Source organism: Podarcis muralis, chromosome 4, assembly GCF_964188315.1.
Source record: "Podarcis muralis chromosome 4, rPodMur119.hap1.1, whole genome shotgun sequence".
Classification (NCBI taxonomy): Eukaryota; Metazoa; Chordata; class Lepidosauria; order Squamata; family Lacertidae; genus Podarcis; species Podarcis muralis.
This window is the reverse complement of record NC_135658.1, coordinates 22,071,458-22,096,774: the sequence shown is the minus strand read 5'-3', so window position 1 is coordinate 22,096,774 and position 25,317 is coordinate 22,071,458. Positions and strand designations below refer to the sequence as shown.

At 42.9% G+C, this 25,317-nt stretch overlaps 3 protein-coding genes across 3 annotated transcripts; all 3 read left to right on the top strand.

Moving 5' to 3' along the window:
- The first annotated feature begins 4,664 nt into the window (after nt 1–4,664).
- Nucleotides 4,665–6,821, top strand: LOC114595300 (disintegrin and metalloproteinase domain-containing protein 20-like). The gene has a single exon (XM_028725603.2). The coding sequence runs from the start codon at nt 4,665–4,667 to the stop codon at nt 6,819–6,821; it is 2,157 nt and encodes a 718-aa protein (XP_028581436.2).
- A 4,629-nt stretch (nt 6,822–11,450) lies between these two features.
- LOC114595299 (disintegrin and metalloproteinase domain-containing protein 20-like) lies at nt 11,451–13,607 on the top strand. The gene has a single exon (XM_028725602.2). The coding sequence runs from the start codon at nt 11,451–11,453 to the stop codon at nt 13,605–13,607; it is 2,157 nt and encodes a 718-aa protein (XP_028581435.2).
- Nucleotides 13,608–18,111: 4,504 nt separating this feature from the next.
- LOC114595298 (disintegrin and metalloproteinase domain-containing protein 20-like) lies at nt 18,112–20,268 on the top strand. Its single transcript, XM_028725601.2, has one exon. It carries the CDS (start codon nt 18,112–18,114, stop codon nt 20,266–20,268), a length of 2,157 nt encoding a protein of 718 aa, XP_028581434.2.
- The last annotated feature ends 5,049 nt before the right edge of the window (nt 20,269–25,317 follow it).

Below are 25,317 nucleotides of genomic sequence, written 5' to 3'. Positions count from 1 at the left end.
AGAGGAACTAAAATCATTCTAGATCACAGAAGTGAACAATGCAGAAAGTTTCAAAAGGGTATGATGGGTATAATGAGCACTATTATATAACTTATATTTGACTCTGTAAGCATTGGTTCAGTTCATCTCAAGTGGAAATATTCACATATGAAAATCTTTGTTTATACTTTCACAGTATGTTGAGAGTCTCTTTGCTGTTCAAGACAGAATTCCTGTCCTATGTAAGTGGTTGAAATCTGTCCAGCGCAATGGAATGTTGTCATACAGGAGCATTACCATGCTAAAGAAATGCATGGAAGCAGTGCTGGTATTTTGGATATCTCAGGTTTTCTCTCAAAGTAACCTTGGGTGTACAGCGATCGAATCACAACCCAATCCTCTCAAGCCATTGAAATGCAATATTTGTACGTTTGTGGAGTGAATTCACATCTGTCTAGAAAGCCATTGCAAACGTTATACTGATAACTGTGTTGGCAGAAATTTTAATGCTGAAATGAGACAATATATTAAAAATATTATAAAACCACCAGGACATAATATTTCAAAAAGCTATGATGGAAATAATGCCGAATGTTATGTAAAATATTTGAGGGTGCAATCTTTTTATTAAAGTTTTCTGTTTATCAGCTTGTTGATAAAAAATTGTCACACAGGGTAATCTTTGGTTTATCCACAAACCACTTTTGCTGCAGCCGATTCCCAGGAAGACTGTGGGATAGAGAAACAGCAAGCTTTTTCAGTTCTGCTTATAATACAATTTGCAGAGAAGAATTCAAGATGCACCTAATGTTGCCCTGAGTGAAGTTCCACCCCCCTTCTCCGTTACTTTCCTGTTCATCTAATTTCTCCTGCTGCATCTGACTGTGACTGGTATGAGACAGTTGCCTCTGAGCTCTCTGTTTGACTATTCTCAGCGAATGCCTGATTTGGGGAGAGAGAACGGGTTCTGGGATACTCTCCAGCGACATAATCTCATTCAACTGCTGCTCAGCCTCCTCCTGCTGAATGCTATCCATGTTCTCCTCCTCCTCCTCTCCCATTTCCCCCCAACTCCCCCCCCCAACTCCCCTCCCCTCATCTCCCTTACAGGTATGCTCTGTGCCAAACCACTCCTGGAGGTCTATGCTACCTGCCCATTCCTCCTCTCTGGTCAAAGCCTGCAGCGGTGGTCTCCACCATTCTTCCTCCTCTGCCCTGTACATGACACCACTGGGAAGAAATGGGAGAGTGAAGATCTACATCACAAACAAGGTGGGGAAATCCAGTGGCGTAGCGTGGGGGGTGCAGGGGGGCCCGGCCGCACCGGGCACAACTTCTGGGGGGGGGCGCACACTCGCACTCGCAGCTCTCTGCCCCCTGCTAAAATCCACGGGTTAGGGGGCGCAAATTACTTGCCTTGCCCCGGGTGCTGACAACCCACGCTACGCCACTGGGGAAATCAAATCAACCTTACCTGAGGTGGTTGCCTCACCTTGCCCCATAGGTGGGCTGGCCCTGTTCAGAGACCTACTGGCTCCAACATTGGACGTCATACAGAGCCAGTGTGGTGTAGTGGTTTAAGAGCGGTGGACTCGTAATCTGGTGAACCGGGTTCTCTTCCCAACTCCTCCACATGCAGCTGCTGGGTGACCTTGGGCTAACCACACGTCTCTGAAGTCTCTCAGCCTCACTCATCTCACAGAGTGTTTGTCGTTGGGGAGGAAGGGAAAGGAGATGGTTAGCCGCTTTGAGACTCCTTAAGAGGAGTGAAAGGCAGGATATTAAGCCCAAACTCTTCTTCTTCTCTTCTTCTTCTATTGTGGCTAATAAATGTTAATATCCTTACGTGCTAGGAATTTGTCTAACTCTCTAAAAAGCAACCAAAGCTGGTTACCTTTTGAGAACAAATTCTATAGTTTAAGTATGCACTATGTAAATGGTTCTGTCTGTCCTGAATCTTCCATCCTTCAGCTTCAATGAATGTCTTCATGTTCTAGTCTTGTTTCTCCATAGAATCATGGGCTGGAAGGCTCTCAAGGTTCATCTAGTCCAACCCCTTGCAATGCAGGAATCTCAGCTAAAGCATCCATGGCAGAGGGTCATCCAACCTCTGCTTAAAAACCTCCAAGGAGGAAAGTCCACCACCTCCCGAGGGATACTGTTTCATACTCCTCTATCATATCCTCTCTTGCATGCCTGTCTTTCTCGCATCATCAGCAACTTACAGCAAGCAGTGCGGGTCATGTGGGAAAAACCAGGAAAATTGGCTCCATGCTCATGGCAACTGCCATGGGTGCCAGTGAAGTAAAATCTGGCTTCAAAGGAGATATGAGATTTATAAATCCATTCAGCTGTCCTGAATCTTCCATCCTTCGTCAAAACCCGAACCTGGTTAAGAACATTTAACTATTGGCTTCGCTTAAATTTAAACCCATCCGGACTACTATCTTTAGTAGCACGAGATGCTCATAGAAGTCGGTGGTCCAAAGTAGTGCATCAAAAGCTACTTATATGTGGCCTCCAAGCACAGCATCTCCTGAAAATGGGTCTCCCTAAGGCAAAAACTATTATTGACCAGCGAATGAAGGATATTGAGCAGCAGAATAACCTGGCCTATATTAAGAAATTTAGTGCTTGGTACGCTTATCTGCCCCCCTCCCACTTTGATTTTCGGGCACCTTATTTGTCTACCTTAACCATTCCAAAACTCAGGCGGGCCTTTACACTGGCCAGACTAAATATGTTACCCTCAGCTGTTCTTGAAGGTAGATATCAAAAAATTTCATTCGAGAACCAGCTCTGCCCCTTGTGGAGCTGGCTACGTAGAGACTGTGTCACACGTTCTCTTGTCTTGCTCCCTATATAAAGATCTCAGGGATGAGACCATCACCCCGCTCCTATCTGCCATCCCGGGCCACTCTTGTGAAGCCAAACTGTTCTCACTCCTAGCCGACCAGAACAGCTCGACAACAGAGAAGGTTGCCAAATTTATCGAGAGAGCAATGAGACTGAGAGCTGCCATCTGAATGACATTAGTGTCGTCACCCGGATTCCTTGCCTAGGATCTTATTATTATTATCATTATGTTTTACTACTATTATTTTATCACCTCTGCCAAGTTTTAAGTATTGAGATTATTGATCCACTATCTGACTATTGATTCAAAACTCTAAAATGTATTTTATATAATTGACTTTTTATTTCTATTCTTTGTGTGTCGTATTGTTGTTTTGTTGCTATGGCCGTTGGCTGACGCAAATAAAGATTCATTCATTCATCTTCCATCCTTCAGCTTCACTGAATGTCTTCATGTTCTAGTCTTGTTTCTCCATAGAATCATGGAGATATGAGATTTATAAAACCCTTGAGCTGGAGTCATACTCAGAGTAGACCTTCTGCAATTTATGGACGGATTATGCCCATTGCTTTCCTTCGACTCTGAATTTCACTTAGTTGCCTACAATGCCCAGCTTACCCATGATCCCCTGGGCTTTTTCACCCTCGCATACTGTTGTCCAGGATGATTCCTGCCTTGTAATGTATATAAGAAAATCAAACTATTCCATCAAGAAGCTTGGCCTTAAAAACAACAACAACGACCTTGGTTATTCTTACTTTGTTTGCCAGTTTTCCCACTAGCACAATATTCCACATTTTGTTATACCAGTAGGCTGTCATCCCCCCCCCCCCACCATCATGTAATGGTCAGTCTGGCTTATTCTAATAAGTAGCAAATTAGAGCATTGCTTTTTAGTTCTTTGTAGCTTTGGGGAGAAAATATTCCACTAGCTGAAGATCCAGCTCTATGTGCTGATTAGTTCTATCTTTCAATAAGATCTTCTGATTTGGGGGGAAGGTCTCAGAACATTTTCAAGTTAATCTGAAGTGAGCTCAGAATAACTTGCCTATCTCTAATTGAAGTATTCAGACACAACACAACTGTGAGGGAGAATATTATGGGAAACCAGCTTTCACCGAGGTCAAAAGGTAGCCCTTATTTGCCCTCTGAGCTTATACAGGGTTTTCAAATCCCCCTGTATTTAACTCCCATTACACGTAAAACACCAGTGCATATAAATGAGGTGGATGAGTAAAAACTGTTGCTAGAAGAAGCACATTGCTCACCTGGGCTTCTTCACCTGGGCAAGTGAAGAGGAGCTTTTGCCTCAGAGCTGAAAAGGAACTCAGCAATGCAAAGATGATTGTTCTATCACCAGTTATTTTTATGTTTTGCATACATTTAAACACTAGTTGAATTGTCACAGAAAGTACTTTTAATGTTCCATACGTGACAACAGAGGATTATGACCCATCCAATGTATGAAGTGAGCTCATGTCCACTGACTGATGCTGAAATAGAACTTGTTCGTCCATGGGGTGCTATAAGACTCTCTTTTTTCCCTCTTCTTCCTGCAACCCTCCCAGGCAGAAACTTCTTAGGAATATTTTCTTCCCTGCTCTTCCTCTGCCATTCTGTTCCTTCTTTGATCCTCGAAGCTCCACCCACATTCCACAGACGGAGCACACTGGCAGTTGCTAGGCAACATATCTCCCTCCTCTTCTAATTCACATATAGCCTCCTTCCCATCTATCTACTAACCTGGTAACAACTGTTTGGAGCTTCCCTTTCAGGGATAAGATGCCAGAGGTGGTGCTTCAAGAGCTTCTTTCCTCTTTCTTGGAAAATGAGTGGCAGTCTGGCATGGCTGCTCATTATGTTCTTGAGGAATCTCCTGATTGAGACCCGTGGCCAGACACCACCTCAGGGCTTTAGGTATGCCTCTTATGAGGTGACCATCCCAAGGAAACTGAGCTTCAGGTATGGACTACAGGAAACCCTGGATGTCAGCTACCTGCTGCAGATTGAGGGGAAGGGCCAGGTGGTGCATCTCAAGCAGAAGAAGGGCATTGTTCCTAAACACTTCCCCATCTTCACATACAATAAGGAAGGGGACCTCCTGGGTGACTATCATTACATCAGTGATGATTGTTTCTACAGTGGCTTCATACAGGACAAGCCTCTCTCTTCAGTCACTATCAGCACTTGCTCAGGGGGACTCAGGGGCCTGTTACAACTTAACAATGAGACATATCAAATTGAACCTGTCCAGCCATCTGCTACCTTTCAGCATGTGGTGTATCAGCTGGAAATAGAGGAGGGTGCCATGCACATGAGGTGTGGGTTGACGGAGGAAGAGCAAAGGCGTCAAGAGGCCATGATCCAGGACGCAGAGCATGTGGCTGTCAAAAGTGCTCCAGCAGGACTCTGGTGGCCACACAAGAGACATGCAGAAGTGGCATTTGTGGTGGAGCATGAACGATATGTTAAGTTTAATAAAAATGAAACTGATATTGCTATGAAACTTCTTGAGACCATCCATATGGTAAATTCATTTTTTGAGCCATTTTTAGTTGAAGTGTCTATAGCAGGACTGGAGATATGGTCAGAAAAGAACCTCATAGATGTTGATGATGGAATAGGTGCCACACTTAAAGCTTTTAGTATATGGAGCCGTAGCACTCTACTTAACCATCTAAAGAATGATGCTGCTCACTTAATTGTATACAGGTCGTATGGAAGTACTATCGGACTAGCATATGTAGGACAAATTTGTAGTAAATATTGGGCCACTGCTCTTGAAGTATCAATATATTTCAATTTGTTTGATTTTTCTGTGCTATTCGCCCATGAATTTGGGCATAATCTTGGTATGCCCCATGATAGTTCGGACTGTAAATGTGATCGACGTGCCTGCATTATGGCCGCTTGGCACTCACGGACTGATAAGTTTAGCAACTGCAGTTACCATAGATATTTCAATCGAAAGGACTCACCTTGCTTGTTGATTCCACCAGACCCTGATCAAATCTATAACCTCGAATACTGTGGGAACAAAGTAGTGGAAAAAGGAGAGCAATGTGACTGCGGTTCAGCTGCACAGTGTCAATCGGATCGATGTTGCAGGCCAGATTGCACGTTGCGTCCATGTGCCAATTGTTCTTCTGGACTGTGCTGTGCCATGTGCAAGTACCGTCCCGCTGGATCCATTTGCAGAAAGAGTATTGGCATCTGTGACCTGCCTGAGTTTTGCACTGGGACTTCAGATCAGTGTCCAGAAGATGTTTATGTACAAGATGGTGCCCCTTGCGGTGATGGAGTCTATTGCTACCATGGTCATTGTACTACTCCCAATGGGCAGTGTGAAAAGATATTTGGTAAGAAAACCGTACGAGCTTCAGAGGATTGTTTCAGAGGACTGAATGTTCAAGGTGATCGCTTTGGAAATTGTGGCCTTGAACATGGTATTTTTAAGAAATGCAAAGCTGAAAATATTCTATGTGGCAGAATGCAGTGTAGTAATATCCATAGTGTACCTACCTTGGAGGAACACCAAACCATCATTCAAACCACCATTGGCAAAAGTAACTGCTGGGCTACAGACTACCACAGTGGAATGGAGGTAGCTGATCTTGGAGCAGTGGAAGACGGTACACCTTGTGGCACTGGCATGATGTGTATTAGTAGGGAATGCAAGAATGTGTCCCTCTTGCAGTATGATTGCAATGCCACAAAGTGCCATAATAGGGGAATATGCAACAACCACAAACACTGCCATTGTTCTTATGGTTGGGCCCCTCCTAACTGTCTAAAGAAAGGATATGGAGGCAGCATTGATAGTGGGCCAATTTCAAAAAACTGGAATGGTGTCAGTGTAGGTAGTATTATAGGAAGTGTGTTAGTCCTTTTCACGGTGACTGCTGCTGTTGGCATGGGTGTGTATTACAGGTTTGTGCTAAGCAACAAGGTTAGAAGAAAGAGTTCAAGAATCTCTCCATCATAATGAACAGAGGAACTAAAACCACTCTAGATCACAGAAGCGAACAATGCAGAAAGTTTCAAAAGGGTATGATGGGTATAATGAGCACTATTATATAACATATATTTGACTCTGTAAGCATTGGTTCAGTTCATCTCAAGTGGAAATATTCACATGGAAATCTTTGTTTATACTTTCACAGTATTTTGAGAGTCTCTTTGTTGTTCAGGACAGAAGTCCTATCCTATGTTGAGTGGGAGAAATCTGTCCAGCGCAATGGAATGTTGTCATACAGGAGCATTACCATGCTAAAGAAATGCATGGAAGCAGTGCTGGTATTTTGAATATCTCAGATTTTCACTCAAAGTAACCTTGGGTGTACAGGGATAGAATCACAACCCAATCCTCTCAAGCCATTGAAATGCAATATTTGTATGTTTGTGGAGTGAATTCACATCTGTCTAGAAAGCCATTGCAAACATTATACCAATAACTGTGTTGGCAGAAATGTTAGTGTTGAAATGAGACAATATATTAAAAACATTATAAAACCAGCAACACATAATATTTCAAAAAGCTATTATGGAAATAATGGTGGATGTTTTGTAACATATTTGAGGGTGCAATTTTTTCATTAAAGTTTTTTGTTTTAACAGTTTGTTGATAAAATGTGTCACACAGCGTAATCTTTGGTTTATCCACAAACCATTTTGGGGGGAAGACCTTTTCAGATATTTTGAGACCATCTCTCTACTTTAACGCGGAATATACAAAATCCCCCCCCCCCCGCCATGGAAGAAGGGATGGGTGATGAGCCACATGAGGGACAAGCAGGGAATGAAGTCAGGGTACTGTCGGCAGCTGTGGTCGATTCCCAAGAAGGCTCCGAGATAGAGAAACAGCAAGCTTTTTCAGTTCTGCTTATAATACAATTTGCAGAGAAGAATTCAAGATGCACCTAATGTTGCCCCTAGTGAATTTCCGCCCCCCTTCTCCGTTACTTTCCTGTTCATCTGACTTTTCCTCCTGCCTCTGACTGTGACTGGTATGAGACAGTTGCCTCTGAGCTCCCTGTTCGACGAGACTCAGCGAATGCCTGGTTTTTTTTGGGGGGGGAGGGTACGGGTTCTGGGATACTCTCCAGTGACAGGATCTCATTCAACTGCTGCTCAGCCTCCTCCTGCTGAATCCTGTCCATGTTCTCCTCCTCCTCCTCTCCCCTTTTGCCCTCATCTCCCTTACATGTATGCTCTGTGCCAAACCACTCCTGGAGGTCTATGCTACCTGCCCATTCCTCCTCTCTAGTCAAAGCCTGCAGCGGTGGTCTCTACCATTCTTCCTCCTCTGCCCTGTCCATGACACCACTGGGAAGAAATGGGGGAGTGAAGATCTACATCACAAACAAGGTGGGGAAATCAAATCAACCTTACCTGAGGTGGTCGGCTCACCTTGCCCCATAGGTGGGCTGGCCCTGTTCAGAGCCATACTGGCTCCAACACTGGACATCATACAGAGCCAGTGTGGTGTCGTGGTTAAGAGCGGTGGACACATAATCTGGGGAACCGGGTTCTCTTCCCAACTCCTCCACATGCAGCTGCTGGGAGACCTTGGGCTAATCACACTTCTCTGAAGTCTCTCAGCCCCACTCACCTCACAGAGTTTTTGTTGTTGGGGAGGAAGGGAAAGGAGATGGTTAGCCACTTTGAGACTCCTTAAGGGGAGTGAAAGGTGGGCTATCAAGTCCAGACTCCTCCTCCTCCTCCTTCTATTGTGGCTCGTAGATGTTAATATCCTTATGTGCTAGGAATTTGTCTAATCCTCTAAAAAGCAACCAAAGCTGGTGACCGTCACTGTACCTTTTGAGAACAAATTCTACTGTTTAAGTATGCACTATGTAAATGGGTTTTTCTGTCTTGTATTTTCCATCCTTCAACTTCTTTGAATGTCTTCATGTTCTAGTCTTGTTTCTCCATAGAATCATGGGTTGGAAGGCTCTCAAGGTTCATCTAGTCCAACCCCTTGCAATGCAGGAATCTCAGCTAAAGCATCCATGACAGAGGGTCATCCAACCTCTGATTAAAAACCTCCAAGGAGGAAATTCCACCACCTCCCGAGGGATACTGTTTCATACTCCTCTATCATATCCTCTCTTGCATGCCTGTCTTTCTCACATCATCAGCAACTGAGAGCAAGCAGTGCTGATCATGTGGGAAAGACCAGGAGAATTGGATCCATGCTCATGGCAACTGCCATGGGTGCCAGTGAAGTAAAATCTGGCTTCAAAGGAGATATGAGCTTCATAAATCCCTTCAGGGGTCCTGAGTCATACTGTCGGCACATATTTTTTTTTCTAGAATCATGTAATGGTCAGTCTGGCTGTCTCTAATAAGTAGCTAATTAGCGCTTTGCTTTTTAGATCTTTTTAGAGCTTTGGGGAGAAAATATTCCACTAGCTGAGCATCCAGCTCAATGTGCTGATTAGTTCTATCTTTCAATAACAACTTCTGATTTTGGGGGAAGGTCTCAGAAAATTTTCAAGATAATCTGAAGTGAGCTCAGAATAACTTGCCTATCTCTAATTGAAGTATTGAGACACAACTGTGAGGGAGAATATTATGGGAAACCTGCTTTCACCCAGGTCAAAAGGTAGCCCTTACTTGCCCTCTGAGTTTATACACGGTTTACAAATGCCCCTGTATTTAACTCCCATTACATGTAAAAATGGCTCAAGACTTGTGTATTTAAAACACCAATGCATATAAATGCAAAATATTTTTTGCACTTCACACATTAAAGACTTTATAAATCTAATACTGGGAAACCAAGTAAACAGTATTCTAGCATATTTCTAATTAACAGAGAGCAAATTATGAAATAAATTGGTGTTTTCCTCAAAATGAACTATTTTTAGGGAAGCCAATACACTTTTTGATAAAACTAAGAAATATCAACAACCTCAGATATACAGATGACACAACCTTGATGACAGAAGGTGAGGAGGAATTAAAGAACCTTTTAATGAGGGTGAAAGAGGAGAGTGCAAAATACGGTATGAAGCTCAACATCAAAAAAACTAAGATCATGGCCACTGGGCCCATCACCTCCTGGCAAATAGAAGGGGAAGAAATGGAGGCAGTGAGAGATTTTACTTTCTTGGGCTCCATGATCACTGCAGATGGTGACAGCAGTCACAAAATTAAAAGACACCTGCTTCTTGGGAAAACCAATGAGAAACCTAGACAGCATCTTAAACCAGAGACATCACCTTGCCAACAAAGGTCCATGTAGTTAAAGCTATGGCTTTCCCAGTAGTGATGTATGGAAGTGAGAGCTGGACCATAAAGAAGGCTGATCGCCGAAGAATTGATGCTTTTGAATTATGGTGCTGGAGGAGACTCTTGAGAGTTCCATGGACTGCAAAAAATCAAACCTATCCGTTCTGAAAGAAATCAGCACTGAGTGCTCACTGGAAGGATAGATTCTGAAGCTGAGGCTTCAGTACTTTGGCCACCTCATGAGAAGAGAAGACTCCCTGGAAAAGACCACGATGCTGGGAAAGATTGAGGGCACAAGGAGAAGGGGACAACAGAGGACGAGATGGTTGGACAGTGTTATTGAAGCTACTAGCATGAGTTAGACCAAACTGTGGGAGGCAGTGGAAGACAGGAGTGCTTGGCATGCTCTGGTCCATGAGTTCACAAAGAGTCGGACACGACTAAACGACTACACAACAACAAGATGCTCTCTGGAAATGCTAGATCCCCTTTCTAAAATATTTCACATGACCCTAAGAGTTTGCATTTCCCTTACTTATTTAAGGATGGGAAGATCCATAGTTCAGTGGTGTACACCATATATTGTACGCAGAAGATCCAGAATGAATCTCTTGTTGTATCTCCAGTCAAAAGGGGCGCATGGAATCTCCCATTAAGGGAGGCCACAGTTTGGTGTGCAAAAAAGGAAGATGCTGAGGGGATTGGAAGGGATTAGAGGGGCCATTCACTCATCCGGGTGGTTTTGACTGAGCACTCCCTGCTGGCTTCCCTTCTCTGAATGAGGTGGACGAGTAAAAACTGTGACCGAAAGAAGCACTTTGCTCACCTGGGCTTCTTCAACTGGCCAAGTGAAGAGGAGGTTCTGCCTCAGAGCTGAAAAGGAACTCAGCAATGCAAAGATGATTGTTCTATCACCAGTTATTTTTATGTTTTGCATATATTTAAACACTAGTTGAATTGTCACAGAAAGTACTTTTAATGTTCCATACCTGACAACTGAGGATTATGACCCATCCAATGTATGAAGTGAGCTCATGTCCACTGACTGATGCTGAAATAGAACTTGTTCGTCCATGGGGTGCTATAAGACTCTCTCCTTTTTTGCTCTTCTTCATGCAACCCTCACAGGCAAAAACCTCTTAGGAACCTTCTTTTCCTCTACCATTCTGTTCCATCTTTGATCCTCCAAGCTCCACCCACATTCCACAGACGGAGCACACTGGCAGTTGCTAGGCAACATATCTCCCTCCTCTTCTAATTCACATATAGCCTCCTTCCCATCTATCTACTAACCTGGTAACAACTGTTTGGGGCTTCCCTTTCAGGGATGAGATGCCAGAAGTGGTGCTTCAAGAGATAATTTCCTCTTTCTTGGAAAATGAGTGGCAGCCTGGCATGGCTGCTCATTATGTTCTTGAGGAATCTCCTGAGTGTGACTGGTGGCCAGACACCACCTCAGGGCTTTAGGTATGCCTCTTATGAGGTGACCATCCCAAGGAGACTGAGCTTCAGGTATGGACTACAGGAAACCCAGGATGTCAGCTACCTGCTGCAGATTGAGGGGAAGGGCCAGGTGGTGCATCTCAAGCAGAAGAAGGGCATTGTTCCTAAACACTTCCCCATCTTCACATACAATAAGGAAGGGGACCTGCTGGGTGACTATCATTACATCAGGGATGATTGTTTCTACAGTGGTTTCATACAGGAGAAGCCTCTCTCTTCAGTCACTCTCAGTACTTGCTCAGGGGGACTCAGGGGCCTGTTACAACTTAACAATGAGACATATCAAATTGAACCTGTCCAGCCATCTGCTACCTTTCAGCATGTGGTGTATCGGCTGGAAATAGAGGAGGGTGCCATGCACATGAGGTGTGGGTTGACGGAGGAAGAGCAAAGGCGTCAAGAGGCCATGATCCAGGACACAGAGCATGTGGCTGTCAAAAGTGCTCCGGCAGGTCTCTGGTGGCCACACAAGAGACATGCAGAAGTGGCATTTGTGGTGGAGCATGAACGATATGTTAAATTTGATAAAAATGAAACTGATATTGCTCTGAAAATTCTTGAGGCCACCCATGTTATAAATTCATTTTTTGAGCCACTGTTTCTTGACGTGTCTGTAGCAGGACTGGAGATATGGACGGAAAAGAACCTCATAGATGTTGATAAAAGTATCGGAGCCACACTTAATGCTTTCAGTATATGGAGACGTAACACTCTACTTAACCATCTAAAGAATGATGCTGCTCACTTAATTGTATACAGGTCGTATAAAGGTGTTATTGGAATTGCATATGTAGGACAAATTTGTAGTGAGAAATTCGCTACTGGTGTTGTAGTATCAAAGAATTTCAATTTGTTTGATTTTTCTGTGCTATTTGCCCATGAATTTGGACATAATCTTGGTATGAGCCATGATGATTTTGTCTGTAAATGTGACCGACGTGCCTGCATTATGTCTGCTTGGCACTCAGATGTTGATAAGTTTAGCAACTGCAGTTACTATGACTATTTCAATCGAAGGAACTCACCTTGCTTGTTGATTCCACCAGACCCTGATCAAATGTATAACCTCGAATACTGTGGCAACAAAGTAGTGGAAAAAGGAGAGCAATGTGACTGTGGTACAACTGAACAGTGTCGATTGGATTATTGTTGCAGGCCAGATTGCACGTTGCGTCCATGTGCCAATTGTTCTTCTGGACTGTGCTGTGACAGGTGCAAGTACCGTCCCCCTGGATCCATTTGCAGAAAGAGTATTAGCATGTGTGATCTTCCTGAATTTTGCACTGGGACTTCAGACCAATGTCCAGAAGATGTTTATGTACAAGATGGTGCCCCTTGCGGTGATGGAGTCTATTGCTATCATGGTCGTTGTAGTACTCCTAATGGGCAGTGCGAAAATATATTTGGCAAGAAAACCGTACGAGCTTCAGAGGATTGTTTCAGAGGACTGAATGCTCGAGGTGATCGCTTTGGCAACTGTGGCCTTGAACATGGTATTTTTAAGAAATGCAAAGCTGAAAATATTCTATGTGGCCGAATGCAGTGTAGTAATATTTATGGGCTACCTACCTTGGAGGAACACCAAACCGTCATTCAAACCACCATTGGCAAAAGTAACTGCTGGGCTACAGACTACCACAGTGGAATGGAGGTAGCTGATCTTGGAGCAGTGGAAGACGGTACACCTTGTGGCACTGGCATGATGTGTATTCGTAGGGAATGCAAGAATGTGTCCCTCTTGCAGTATGATTGTAATGCCACAAAGTGCCATAATAGGGGAATATGCAACAACCACAAACACTGCCATTGTTCTTATGGTTGGGCCCCTCCTGACTGTCTAAAGAAAGGATATGGGGGCAGCATTGACAGTGGGCCAATTTCAAAAAACTGGAATGGTGTCATTGTAGGTAGCATTGTAGGAAGTGTGTTGGTCCTTTCCACAGTGACTGCTGCTGTTGGCATGGGTGTGTATTACAGGTTTGTGCTAAGCAACAAGGTTAGAAGAAAGAGTTCAAGAATCTCTCCATCATAATGAACAGAGGAACTAAAATCATTCTAGATCACAGAAGTGAACAATGCAGAAAGTTTCAAAAGGGTATGATGGGTATGATGAGTACTATTGTATAACTTATATTTGACTCTGCAAGCATTGGTTTAGTTCATCTCAAAGGGAAATATTCACATATGAAAATCTTTGCCTATACTTTCACAGTATGTTGAGAGTCTCTTTGTTGTTCAGGACAGAAGTCCTATCCTATGTAAATGGGAGAAATCTGTACAGTGGAATGAAATGTTATCATACCATGCTAAAGAAATGCATGGAAGGAGTGCTGGTATCTCGGATATCTCGGATCCTCTCCCAAAGCAACCTAGGGTGTACAGGAATAGAATCACAACCCAATCCTCTAAAGCCATTGAAATGCAATATTTGTACGTTTGTGGAGTGAATTCACATCTGTCTAGAAAGCCATTGCAAACATTATACCAATAACTGTGTTGGCAGAAATGTTAGTGTTGAAATGAGACAATATATTAAAAATATTATAAAACCACCAACACATAATATTTCAAAAAGCTATGATGGAAATAATGGTGAATGTTATGTAACATATTTGAGGGTGCAATCTTTTCATTAAAGCTTTTTCTTTCTTTCTTTCTTTAAACTTTTATTTTGCTTTAAACAGGTGCATATATATATATATAGACAACCAAAATTACAAAGGAAAATTCCTTAATAGTAATGATTTTTTTTAAAAAAAAAACACTACAAAAAATATTGAAGTACATGACACAGAACATAAGCAACTATAGGAAACATAAAAGAAAAGAAAAAAGAAAAATAGAAGAAAAAGAAAAAGAAAAAGGAAGATGAGCCAAAGCAGGAAAGCTCATCCATTGTACACTTCCATCAAGCTCACAACAGATCATTATTCTTATCAATTATCTCTATCTGCATTCCAAAGGAATCCCTCATCTTGGTATCAGGGAACATTTCTCTATGCGGTATCAATCTAAACATAGCCAGATCTTTCTTGCTGAGCCCTTGACCCCTAATTAATTATTTAAACACTCCCATTCTTCTTTCACCAATTTTTTTGGTTTATCTCTTATTGCATCTGTCAGCTTTGCGAGCTCCAAGTACTCACACAATTTGACTACCCATTCCTCTTTAGTGGGTGTATTTTTATCTTTCCAGTGTTTTGCCACTATAACCCTTGCTGCTGACGTTGCATACATAAATAGCCTAGTTTTGTTTTTGGGAATATTATCTGAAACCATTCCTAGTAAAAATTCTTCCGGTTTCTTGCTAAATGTAGTTTTTATCAATCTCTTTATCTCTTCATAAATCATGTTGCAAAATGTTTGAATCTCTAGACAGGACCACCACATATGGTAGTAAGTTCCTATCTCTTCCTTACATCGCCAGCACTTGTTATTGTTTGATTTATTTATTTTTGCAAGTTTTACAGGGGTCAGGTATCACCTATAGTACATTTTCATAAGATTTTCCCTTATAAGGAAACAAGCCATGAATTTTATATTTTTAGTCCATAATTCATTCCAAATATTGGGTTTGATCGTATGTCCCAGGTCCCTCTCCAATTTTACTATAATTTCTTTGATATCTTCCTCCTTTCTTTGCCAATTCAAAAGTAGTTTGATTCCCAGGAAGGCTGCGAGATAGAGAAACAGCAAGTTTTTTCAGTTCTGCTTATAATAGAATTTGCAGAGAAGAATTCAAGATGCACCTAATGTTGCCCTGAGTGAAGTTCCACCCCCCTTCTTCGTTACTTTCCTGTTCATCTGACTTCTCCTCCTGCCTCTGACTGTGACTGGTATGAGTCAGTTGCCTCTGAGCTCTCTGTTTGACTGTACTCAGCAAATCCCTGGTTTGGGGCAGGGATACTCTCCAGCGACAGCATCTCATTCAACTGCTGCTCAGCCTCCTTCTGCTGAATGCTGTCCACGTTCTCCTCCTCCTCCTCCTCCTCCTCCTCCTCCTCCTCCTCCTCCTCCTCCTCCTCTCCCCTTTTGCCCTCATCTCCCTTACATGTATGCTCTGTGCCAAATCACTCCTGGAGGTCTATGCTACCTGCCGGTTCCTCCTCTCTAGTCAACGCCTGCAGCGGTGGTCTCTACCATTCTTCCTCCTCTGCCCTGTCCATGACACCACTGGGAAGAAATGGGGGAGTGAAGATCTACATCACAAATCAAATCAACCTTACCTGAGGTGGTCGCCTCACCTTGCCCCATAGGTGGGCTGGCCCTGTTCAGAGCCATACTGGCTCCAACACTGGAGGTCATACAGAGCCAGTATAGTGTCGTGGTTAAGAGTGGTGGACTCGTAATCTGGTGAACCGGGTTCATTTCCCCGCTCCTCCACATGCAGCTGTTGGGTGACCTTGGGCTAATCACACTTCTCTGAAGTCTCTCAGCCTCACTCACCTCACAGAGTGTTTGTTGTTGGGGAGGAAGGGAAAGGAGATGGTTAGCAAATTTGAGACTCCTTAAGGGGAGTGAAAGGTGGGCTATCAAGTCCAGACTCCTCCTCCTCCTCCTTCTATTGTGGCTCGTAGATGTTAATATCCTTATGTGCTAGGAATTTGTCTAATCCTCTAAAAAGCAACCAAAGTTGGTGACTATCACTGCACCTTTTGAGAACAAATTCTATAGTTTAAATATGCACTATGTAAATTGTTCTGTCTGCCCTGAATCTTCCATCCTTCAGCTTCATTGAATTTCTTCATGTTCTGGCCTTCTTTCTCCATACAATAATGGGTTGGAAGGGACTCAAGGTTCAACTAGTCCAACTCCTTGCAATGCAGGAATCTCAACAAAAGCATCCATGACAGAGGGTCATCCAACCTCTGCTTAAAAACCTCCAAGGAAGGAAAGTCCACCACCTCCCGAGGGATACTGTTTCATACTCCTCTATCATATCATCTCTTGCATGACTGTCTTTCTCACACTATCTGACACCGAGCATTGCAGACCACGAGGGAAAGACCAGGAGAATTGGATCCGTGCTCATGGCAACTGCCATGGGTGCCAGTGCAGTAAAATCTGGCTTCAAAGGAGATATGAGATTTATAAAACCCTTGAGCTGGAGTCATACTCAGAGTAGACCTTTTGCAATTAATGGACTGGATCATCTTATGCCCATTGCTTTCCTTCGACTCTGAATTTCACTTAGTTGCCTACAATGCCCAGCTTACCCATGATCCCCTGGGCTTTTCACCCTGGCATACTGTTGCTTGGCCTTTAAAAAAACAAAAAACCCAACCCTGGTTATTCTTACTTTGTTTGACAGTTTTCCCACTAGAACAATATTCCACATTTTGTTATACCAGTACGCTGTCAATTCCCCCCCCCCCCCCAATCATGTAATGGACAGTCTGGCTGATTCTAATAATTAGCAAATTAGAGCTTTGCTTTTTTGATCTTTGTGGCTTTGGGGAGAAAATATTCCACTAGCTGAATGTCCAGCTCTATGTGCTGATTAGTTCCATCTTTCAATAAGATCTTCTGATTTGGGGGGAAGGTCTCAGAACATTTTCAAGTTAATCTGAAGTGAGCTCAGAATAACTTGCCTATCTCTAATTGAAGTATTGAGACACAACACAACTGTGAGGGAGAATATTATGGGAAGCCAGCTTTCACCCAGGTCAAAAGGTAGCCCTTATTTGCCCTCTGAGTTTATACACGGTTTACAAATGCCCCTGTATTTAACTTAGATTACATGTAAAAATGGCTCAAGATTTGTGTCCTTAAACACCAGTGCATATAAATGCAAAATATTTTTTGCACCTCACAGATTAAAGATTTTATAAATCTAATACTGGGAAACCAAGTAAACAGTATTCTAGCTTATTTCTAATTCTCAGAGCAGATTTTGAAATAAATTGGGGTATTCCTCAAAATGAACTATTTTTAGGGAAGCCAATACACGGTTTGATAAAACTAAGAAATATCAACAACCTTCGATATGCAGATGACACAACCTTGATGGCAGAAAGTGAGGAGGAATTAAAGAACCTTTTAATAAGGGTGAAAGAGGAGAGCGCAAAATACGGTATGAAGCTCAACATCAAAAAAACTAAGACCATGGTCACTGGGCCCATCACCTCCTGGCAAATAGAAGGGGAAGAAATGGAGGCAGTGAGAGATTTTACTTTCTTGGGCTCCATGATCACTGCAGATGGTGACAGCAGTCACAAAATTAAAAGACACCTGCTTCTTGGGAGAAAACCAATGACAAACCTGCAACCCTCCCAGGCAGAAACTTCTTAGGAATGTTTTCGTCCCTGTTCTTCCTCTGCCATTCTGTTCCATCTTTGATCCTCCAAGCTCCACCCACATTCCACAGATGGAGCACCCTGGCAGTTGCTAGGCAACGTATCTTCCTCCTCTTCTGATTCACACATAGCCTCCTTCCCATCTATCTACTAACCTGGTAACAACTGTTTGGAGCTTCCCTTTCAGGGATGAGATGCCAGAGGCAGTGCTTCAAGAGATTCTTTCCTCTTTCTTGGAAAATGAGTGGCAGCCTGGCATGGCTGTTCATTATGTTCTTGAGGAATCTCTTGAGTGTGACTGGTGGCCAGACACCACCTCAGGGCTTTAGGTATGCCTCTTATGAGGTGACCATCCCAAGGAGACTGAGCTTCAGGTATGGACTACAGGAAACCCAGGATGTCAGCTACCTGCTACAGATTGAGGGGAAGGGCCGGGTGGTGCATCTCAAGCAGAAGAAGGGCATTGTTCCTAAACGCTTCCCCATCTTCACGTACAATAAGGAAGGGGACCTCCTGGGTGACTATCATTACATCAGGGATGATTGTTTCTACAGTGGCTTCATACAGGACAAGCCTCTCTCTTCACTCACTCTCAGCACTTGCTCAGGCGGACTCAGGGGCCTGTTACAACTTAACAATGAGACATATCAAATTGAACCTGTCCAGCCATCTGCTACCTTTCAGCATGTGGTGTATCGACTGGAAATAGAGGAGGGTGCCATGCACATGAGGTGTGGGTTGACGGAGGAAGAGCAAAGGCGTCAAGAGGCCATGATCCACGATGCAGAGCATGTGGCTGTCAAAAGTGCTCCAGCAGGACTCTGGTGGCCACACAAGAGACATGCAGAAGTGGCATTTGTGGTGGAGCATGAACGATATGTTAAGTTTAATAAAAATGAAACTGATATTGCTCTGAAAATTCTTGAGGCTATCCATGCTGTAAATTCATTTTTTGAGCCACTTTTACTTGACGTGTCTGTAGCAGGACTGGAGATATGGACGGAAAAGAACCTCATAGATGTTGATCACGGTATCGGAGCCACACTTAATGCTTTCAGTATATGGAGACATAACACTCTACTTAACCATCTAAAGAATGATGCTGCTCACTTAATTGTACACAGGTCATTTATAGGTCCTATTGGATTAGCATATGTAGGAGAAATTTGTAGTGAGTATTGGGCTACTGGTGTTATAGTATCAAAGAATTTCAATTTGTTTGATTTTTCTGTGCTATTTGCCCATGAATTTGGACATAATCTTGGTATGAACCATGATGATTTGGTCTGTAAATGTGACCGACGCGCCTGCATTATGTCTGCTTGGCACTCAGAGGTTGATAAGTTTAGCAACTGCAGTTACTATGAGTATTTCAATCAAAAGGACTCACCTTGCTTGTTGATTCCACCAGACCCTGATGAAATGTATAACCTCGAATACTGTGGCAACAAAGTAGTGGAAAAAGGAGAGCAATGCGACTGTGGTACAACTGAACAGTGTCGATTGAATTATTGTTGCAGGCCAGATTGCACGTTGCGTCCATGTGCCAATTGTTCTTCTGGACTGTGCTGTGACAGGTGCAAGTACCGTCCCCCTGGATCCATTTGCAGAAAGAGTATTAGTATGTGTGATCTTCCTGAATTTTGCACTGGGACTTCAGATCAGTGTCCAGAAGATGTTTATGTACAAGATGGTGCCCCTTGTGGTGATGGAGTCTATTGCTATCATGGTCGTTGTAGTACTCCTAATGGGCAGTGCGAAAATATATTTGGCAAGAAAACCATACGAGCTTCAGAGGATTGTTTCAGAGGACTGAATGCTCGAGGTGATCGCTTTGGCAACTGTGGCCTTGAACATGGTATTTTTAAGAAATGCAAAGCTGAAAATATTCTATGTGGCCGAATGCAGTGTAGTAATATTTATGGGCTACCTACCTTGGAGGAACACCAAACCATCATTCAAACCACCATTGGCAAAAGTAACTGCTGGGCTACAGACTACCACAGTGGAATGGAAGTAGCTGATCTTGGAGCAGTGGAAGACGGTACACCTTGTGGCACTGGCATGATGTGCATTCGTAGGGAATGCAAGAACGTGTCCCTCTTGCAGTATGATTGCAATGCCACAAAGTGCCATAATAGGGGAATATGCAACAACCACAAACACTGCCATTGTTCTTATGGTTGGGCCCCTCCTGACTGTCTAAAGAAAGGATATGGGGGCAGCATTGACAGTGGACCAATTTCAAAAAACTGGAATGGTGTCATTGTAGGTAGTATTGTAGGAAGTGTGTTGGTCCTTTCCACAGTGACTGCTGCCGTTGGCATGGGTGTGTATTACAGGTTTGTGCTAAGCAACAAGGTTAGAAGAAAGAGTTCAAGAATCTCTCCATCATAATGAACAGAGGAACTAAAATCATTCTAGATCACAGAAGTGAACAATGCACTAAGTTTCAAAAGGGTATGGTTATAATGAGCACTATTATATAACTTATATCTGACTCTGTAAGCATTGGTTCAGTTCATCTCAAAGGGAAATATTTACATATGAAAATCTTTGCCTATACTTTCACTGTATATTGAGAGTCTCTGTGTTGTTCAAGACAGAAGTCCTATCTTATGTCAAGTGGGAGAAATCTGTCCAGTGGAATGGAATATTATCATACAGGAGGATACCATGCTAAAGAAATGCATGGAAGTAGAGCTGTATTTTGAATATCTCAGATTTTCTCTCAAAATAGCCTTGAGTGTACACAGAAAGAATCATAACCGAATCCTCTAATGCCATTGAAATGCAATATTGGTATGTTTGTGAAGTGAATTCACATCTGTCTAGAAAGCCATTGCAAAAATTATACCTGTAACTGTGTCGGCACATATTTTTTTTTCTAGAATCATGTAATGGTCAGTCTGGCTGTCTCTAATAAGTAGCTAATTAGCACTTTGGTTTTTAGATCTTTGTAGCTTTGGGGAGAAAATATTTCACTAGCAGAGCGTCCAGCTCGATGTGCTGATTAATTCTATCTTTCAATAAGATCTTCCGATTTTGAGGGAAGGTCTCAGAACATTTTCAAGTTAATCTGAAGTGAGCTCAGAATAACTTGCCTATCTCTAATTGAAGTATTCAGACACAACACAACTGTGAGGGAGAATATTATAGGAAACCAGCTTTCACCCAAGTTCAAAGGTGGCTCTTACTTGCCCTCTGAGTTTATACTGGGTTTACAAATGCCTCTGCATATAACTCCTATTGCATGTAAAAATTGCTCAAGACTTGTGTATTTAAAAGACCAGTGCATATAAATGCAAAATATTATTTGCACTTCACACATTAAAGAGTTTATAAACCCATTACTAGGAAACCAAGTAAGCAGGAGTCTATATTACAGTAAAACATAGACAATAAAAGGATTATTTATAATGAATATCAGTGAACATGGTAGATGCAGAACAACATATTTATTGGACTTGGCTTGATTACATTTGCAGCATTATCCAAGTTGAGTGATTAGTATATACAGCCTTCTCATTTTATGTCTAAATATATGGAATACGGAAGGCCATGTTTCTGTACTGGAACAAGGGGAATGCAAAACGATGTTGAGAAAGTGGCTAGACTATCTAATATAAAATATAGAGGTTTATAAAAAGAGCTTTCAGGGCCTTAAATTCTGGAGGCTGCGAAACTGAGGCATAAAAGCGTATAAATTCCCCCTTACCCAGCCACAACAACGTCATATAATTTTTATAAAGACTCTCAACTGTACAGTTTAGGTTGTCTACTCATTCTGCACTATGAACAAGCATTACGCTCCTTGTACAAATATTAGAGAAATTAATGGAAGGACAGGCTAGTGAAGATAGCTAAATGGAACACCCATTGCAAGAAGACAAATACCTCTAATTACCAGATGATGGAAAACCATCCCCAAATGGCTGTGCGTGTGAAGGGTGTGTGAGCCACTGGAGTAAATCTGAGTTTTTGAAGTACCAAAGTTTAAGGCAGCCATTCTGTGCCCATGTACCCTGGGAGAAAGCTAGACTAAATTCAACAGACTTGCTTCTGTATACAGTAGATTGTTTGAGGAGCAGGTACAGTGGCACCTCAGGTTACATACACTTCAGGTTACAGACTCAGCTAACCCAGAAATAGTATCTTGGATTAAGAACTTTGCTTTAGGATGAGAACAGAAATCGTGCTCCGGTGGTGCGGCAGCAGCAGGAGGCCCCATTAGCTAAAGTGGTGCTTCAGGTTAAGAACAGTTTCAGGTTAAGAATGGACCTCCGGAATGAATTAAGTACTTAACCCGAGGTACCATTGTATATGCTGCGGAAGGTCCGCTTCATATACTTAGGGAATCGTAACTCATTCTGCTCACCCAGTCACTTTGAGCCCTGAACTTGATAAATTGGCTTGCAAAATCATCAGATCAAGAGAATTATCAGCTGCTTCGAATCACAAGCGGGGAGAGGACAATTGCAGTTAGGTTCACTGCAAGAACAGGGTGCTGGACTGTGCTGAGCTTTTGATCTGATCCAGCCAGGCTCTTCTTATGAAAAATGTAGGAAAATTCGAAGCCAACGTGTCAATGCACTATAGCCTCACAGTGGACAGTCGCATGCCGGCAGGAAGCCTTCAAACAACACTTGAGTGCAACAGTGCTCTCCGCCACTTGTGATGCCCAGCACCTGGTATTCAAATGCATTTTATCTCCAACGGTGTCCTGCTTCTGAACTTCCCAGAGGAAGTCATGGTGGCCTACATAGACTTTTGCTCTGATCTAGCATGGTTCTCCTTTTCTAAGCTTTGAGATTGATTGCTCTGCAATTCATCCTTCTCTCACAGGACATTTTGTCAAGATCAGGTGGTGGTTGCTCTTTTTAAAATGCCATTAAGATCCCCAAATAAATTCAAGCACAGCATGCTTACAGCTTTCATGATTACACATTTTATGCATGGAGTTATAATTAAAAACCAGTTTTTTTCAAAAATGCTTGCAATTATAATATGTAGAACTGAAGCCCTATGTAGGAGAGGGGGGGAAAATGTTATTTTACATGTTGAATTGAACAAATGGTTCAGAGAACGAAGATTGGACGACCTTCTGCCAAGTCGGTTTGTAACATATGTGCAGACAGACACCACTGGCTTCTCTAAATGTTTTGGCATAAAAAGGATTTGATTGGGAATATTAAGAATGAGGAAAATATTTCTGTGAGTCTAAGAAATATTTAACGTTGTGAGTCATTGCTTGAGGAACAGTTGGAAAAAAACGGCTTCATGGTGCTGTTGGCAGGAGCACCAAAGCAGAAAATCAATAGAAATAACAGAAGTATATCTTCAGCAGTGACGGCGAGAGGACGAATGAGCAGGAATGTACAAGTCAATATCACAGAGCTGGCCCCAGGCTTTCGGGACTTACTGGGCACCCTCCTAACTTCACCCTACTATGTATTCGGTGACATCCAGCACCTCAGGACTTCAGGGCATCCTAGACTGGTGCTGCTGTGATTGATGGGTGGTGTTTAATGGAGGGATAGGGAACCTGTGGCCCTCCAGATCCCAATTTTTTGGAGAAGGACTGTAGCTCAGTGGTAGAGCATCTGCTTTGCAGGTGGAAAGTTCCAGCTTCAATCCCTGGCATCTGGAGGTAGGAGGGCTGCTGCCAGTCATAGTATGCAATATTCAGCAAGGTGGACCAAAGGTCTGATTCGGTATGAGGCAGTTTCCTATGTTCCTAAATCTCATCAGGCCCAACCAACATGGTCAATGATGACGGGACTTGGAGAACAGCGATATCTGGAGGTCTTTCTTTCTTTCTTTCTTTCTTTCTTTCTTTCTTTCTTTCTTTCTTTCTTTCTTTCTTTGTGATACAGTGGTACCTCAGGTTACATACGCTTCAGGTTACATATGCTTCAGGTTACAGACTCCGCTAACCCAGAAATATTACCTCAGGTTAAGAACTTTGCTTCAGGATGAGAAATTGTGCTCCGGTGGCGCAGCGACAGCGGGAAGCCCCATTAGCTAAAGTGGTGCTTCAGGTTAAGAACAGTTTCAGGTTAAGAATGGACCTCCGGAACGAATTAAGTACTTAACCTGAGGTACCACTGTACATACTTTAATAACACGTATCAAAGCAGCTCACAATATATGAAAGCAGCTCTCTCTCACACAAAAAATCAATATCTGTAAAGCATAATTTAATGCATCAATATAAAAGCAGCAATATGTACTGGTTATGTTGATAATAGTTCAGCTTTCACATATTATTGCACACCACCCTAATCACTGAGCGGTGTGACACCCCTGGGGTTCCAGGCAAGCCCAGGGTTTGGTTTCCTCAGAATGAAGGACAGACTGTGGTGTCTTTATGATACATGTCTTATTTACACATATATACAGCCCATGCCCATGATGGAGGGGCTCACAGCATTAACATCCCGGAAGAGCTTGCTTCTCCCATAGCCACAGCCTTGAATTCAAGCAGAAATCAAACATTCCTCTTCCTTGCAGGCTTCTGCCTGCCTCCTGCTTCTAGTTTCTAGCTCTCTCACACAAACTCTGCTCTGACCGTCTAACTACCAGCCAGTTGAGAGAGGGGATCCACTCATTTGTTCCCCTTCACAGAGTCACCTCCTTTGTTACCCTAATGGTGCATACTTAGGGGCCATTGATTCACCAAGAAGCTGGCCTGGCTATTCTAACAATGGAATCTTTCCTGGATTCATGAATTAGAATGGGCTCAGGCATACAGCCTAAATGACCCACACCACAAACTCACAACAATATGTATGTCAATCAGATATACTTCAGGTATTAAGGAAATGGATAGCATGGTGAGGATGAGCCCTACATAACCGCAGAGAGTTCCTAGACAAGACAGGGATTAGACAACTGAGGTAGATAGTCTTGTCTGTGAATGGTAGGGACACTAATAAGGCATTGGAGGTTAGACCTGAGCATGCTGGGCTCAGTTCCCTCAGATAGCCTGCAGTGGAGGACACTGCCAGTCTTAAGTGACAATCTGGTCATCTCCTGGAGCATGGAATGTGTGTGTGAGGTTGTGGCGAGCACCATTTAGTCCTTTTTCTGAGAAAGGAAAATGTCTTGGGTTTCCGTTGAGCAATCACCAAGTTGAGAAGGGTCATGAAGTTAAGCGGTAGACCATTGTTTTTCCATACAGAAGATCTTAGTATCTCCTGGTTGGTCTGAGAGAGGCTCCAGTCTGAAGACCCAATGCCAGTTTCCAAGATGAACCAATAGTCTGACTTGGTATATGGCAGCTTCTTATCTTCCAAGTCTTAAGTGATGTCTGACAAGCCTTTAAAGCAGAGGTTTTCAACCATTCTGAGTCCATGGCTCCCTTGACCAACTATGTTCTTTCTGCAGTACTCTGTGGGACTCAGGAGCCCAGTTATGTCAGCCCTTGCCTTTAGAGCTGGCAGC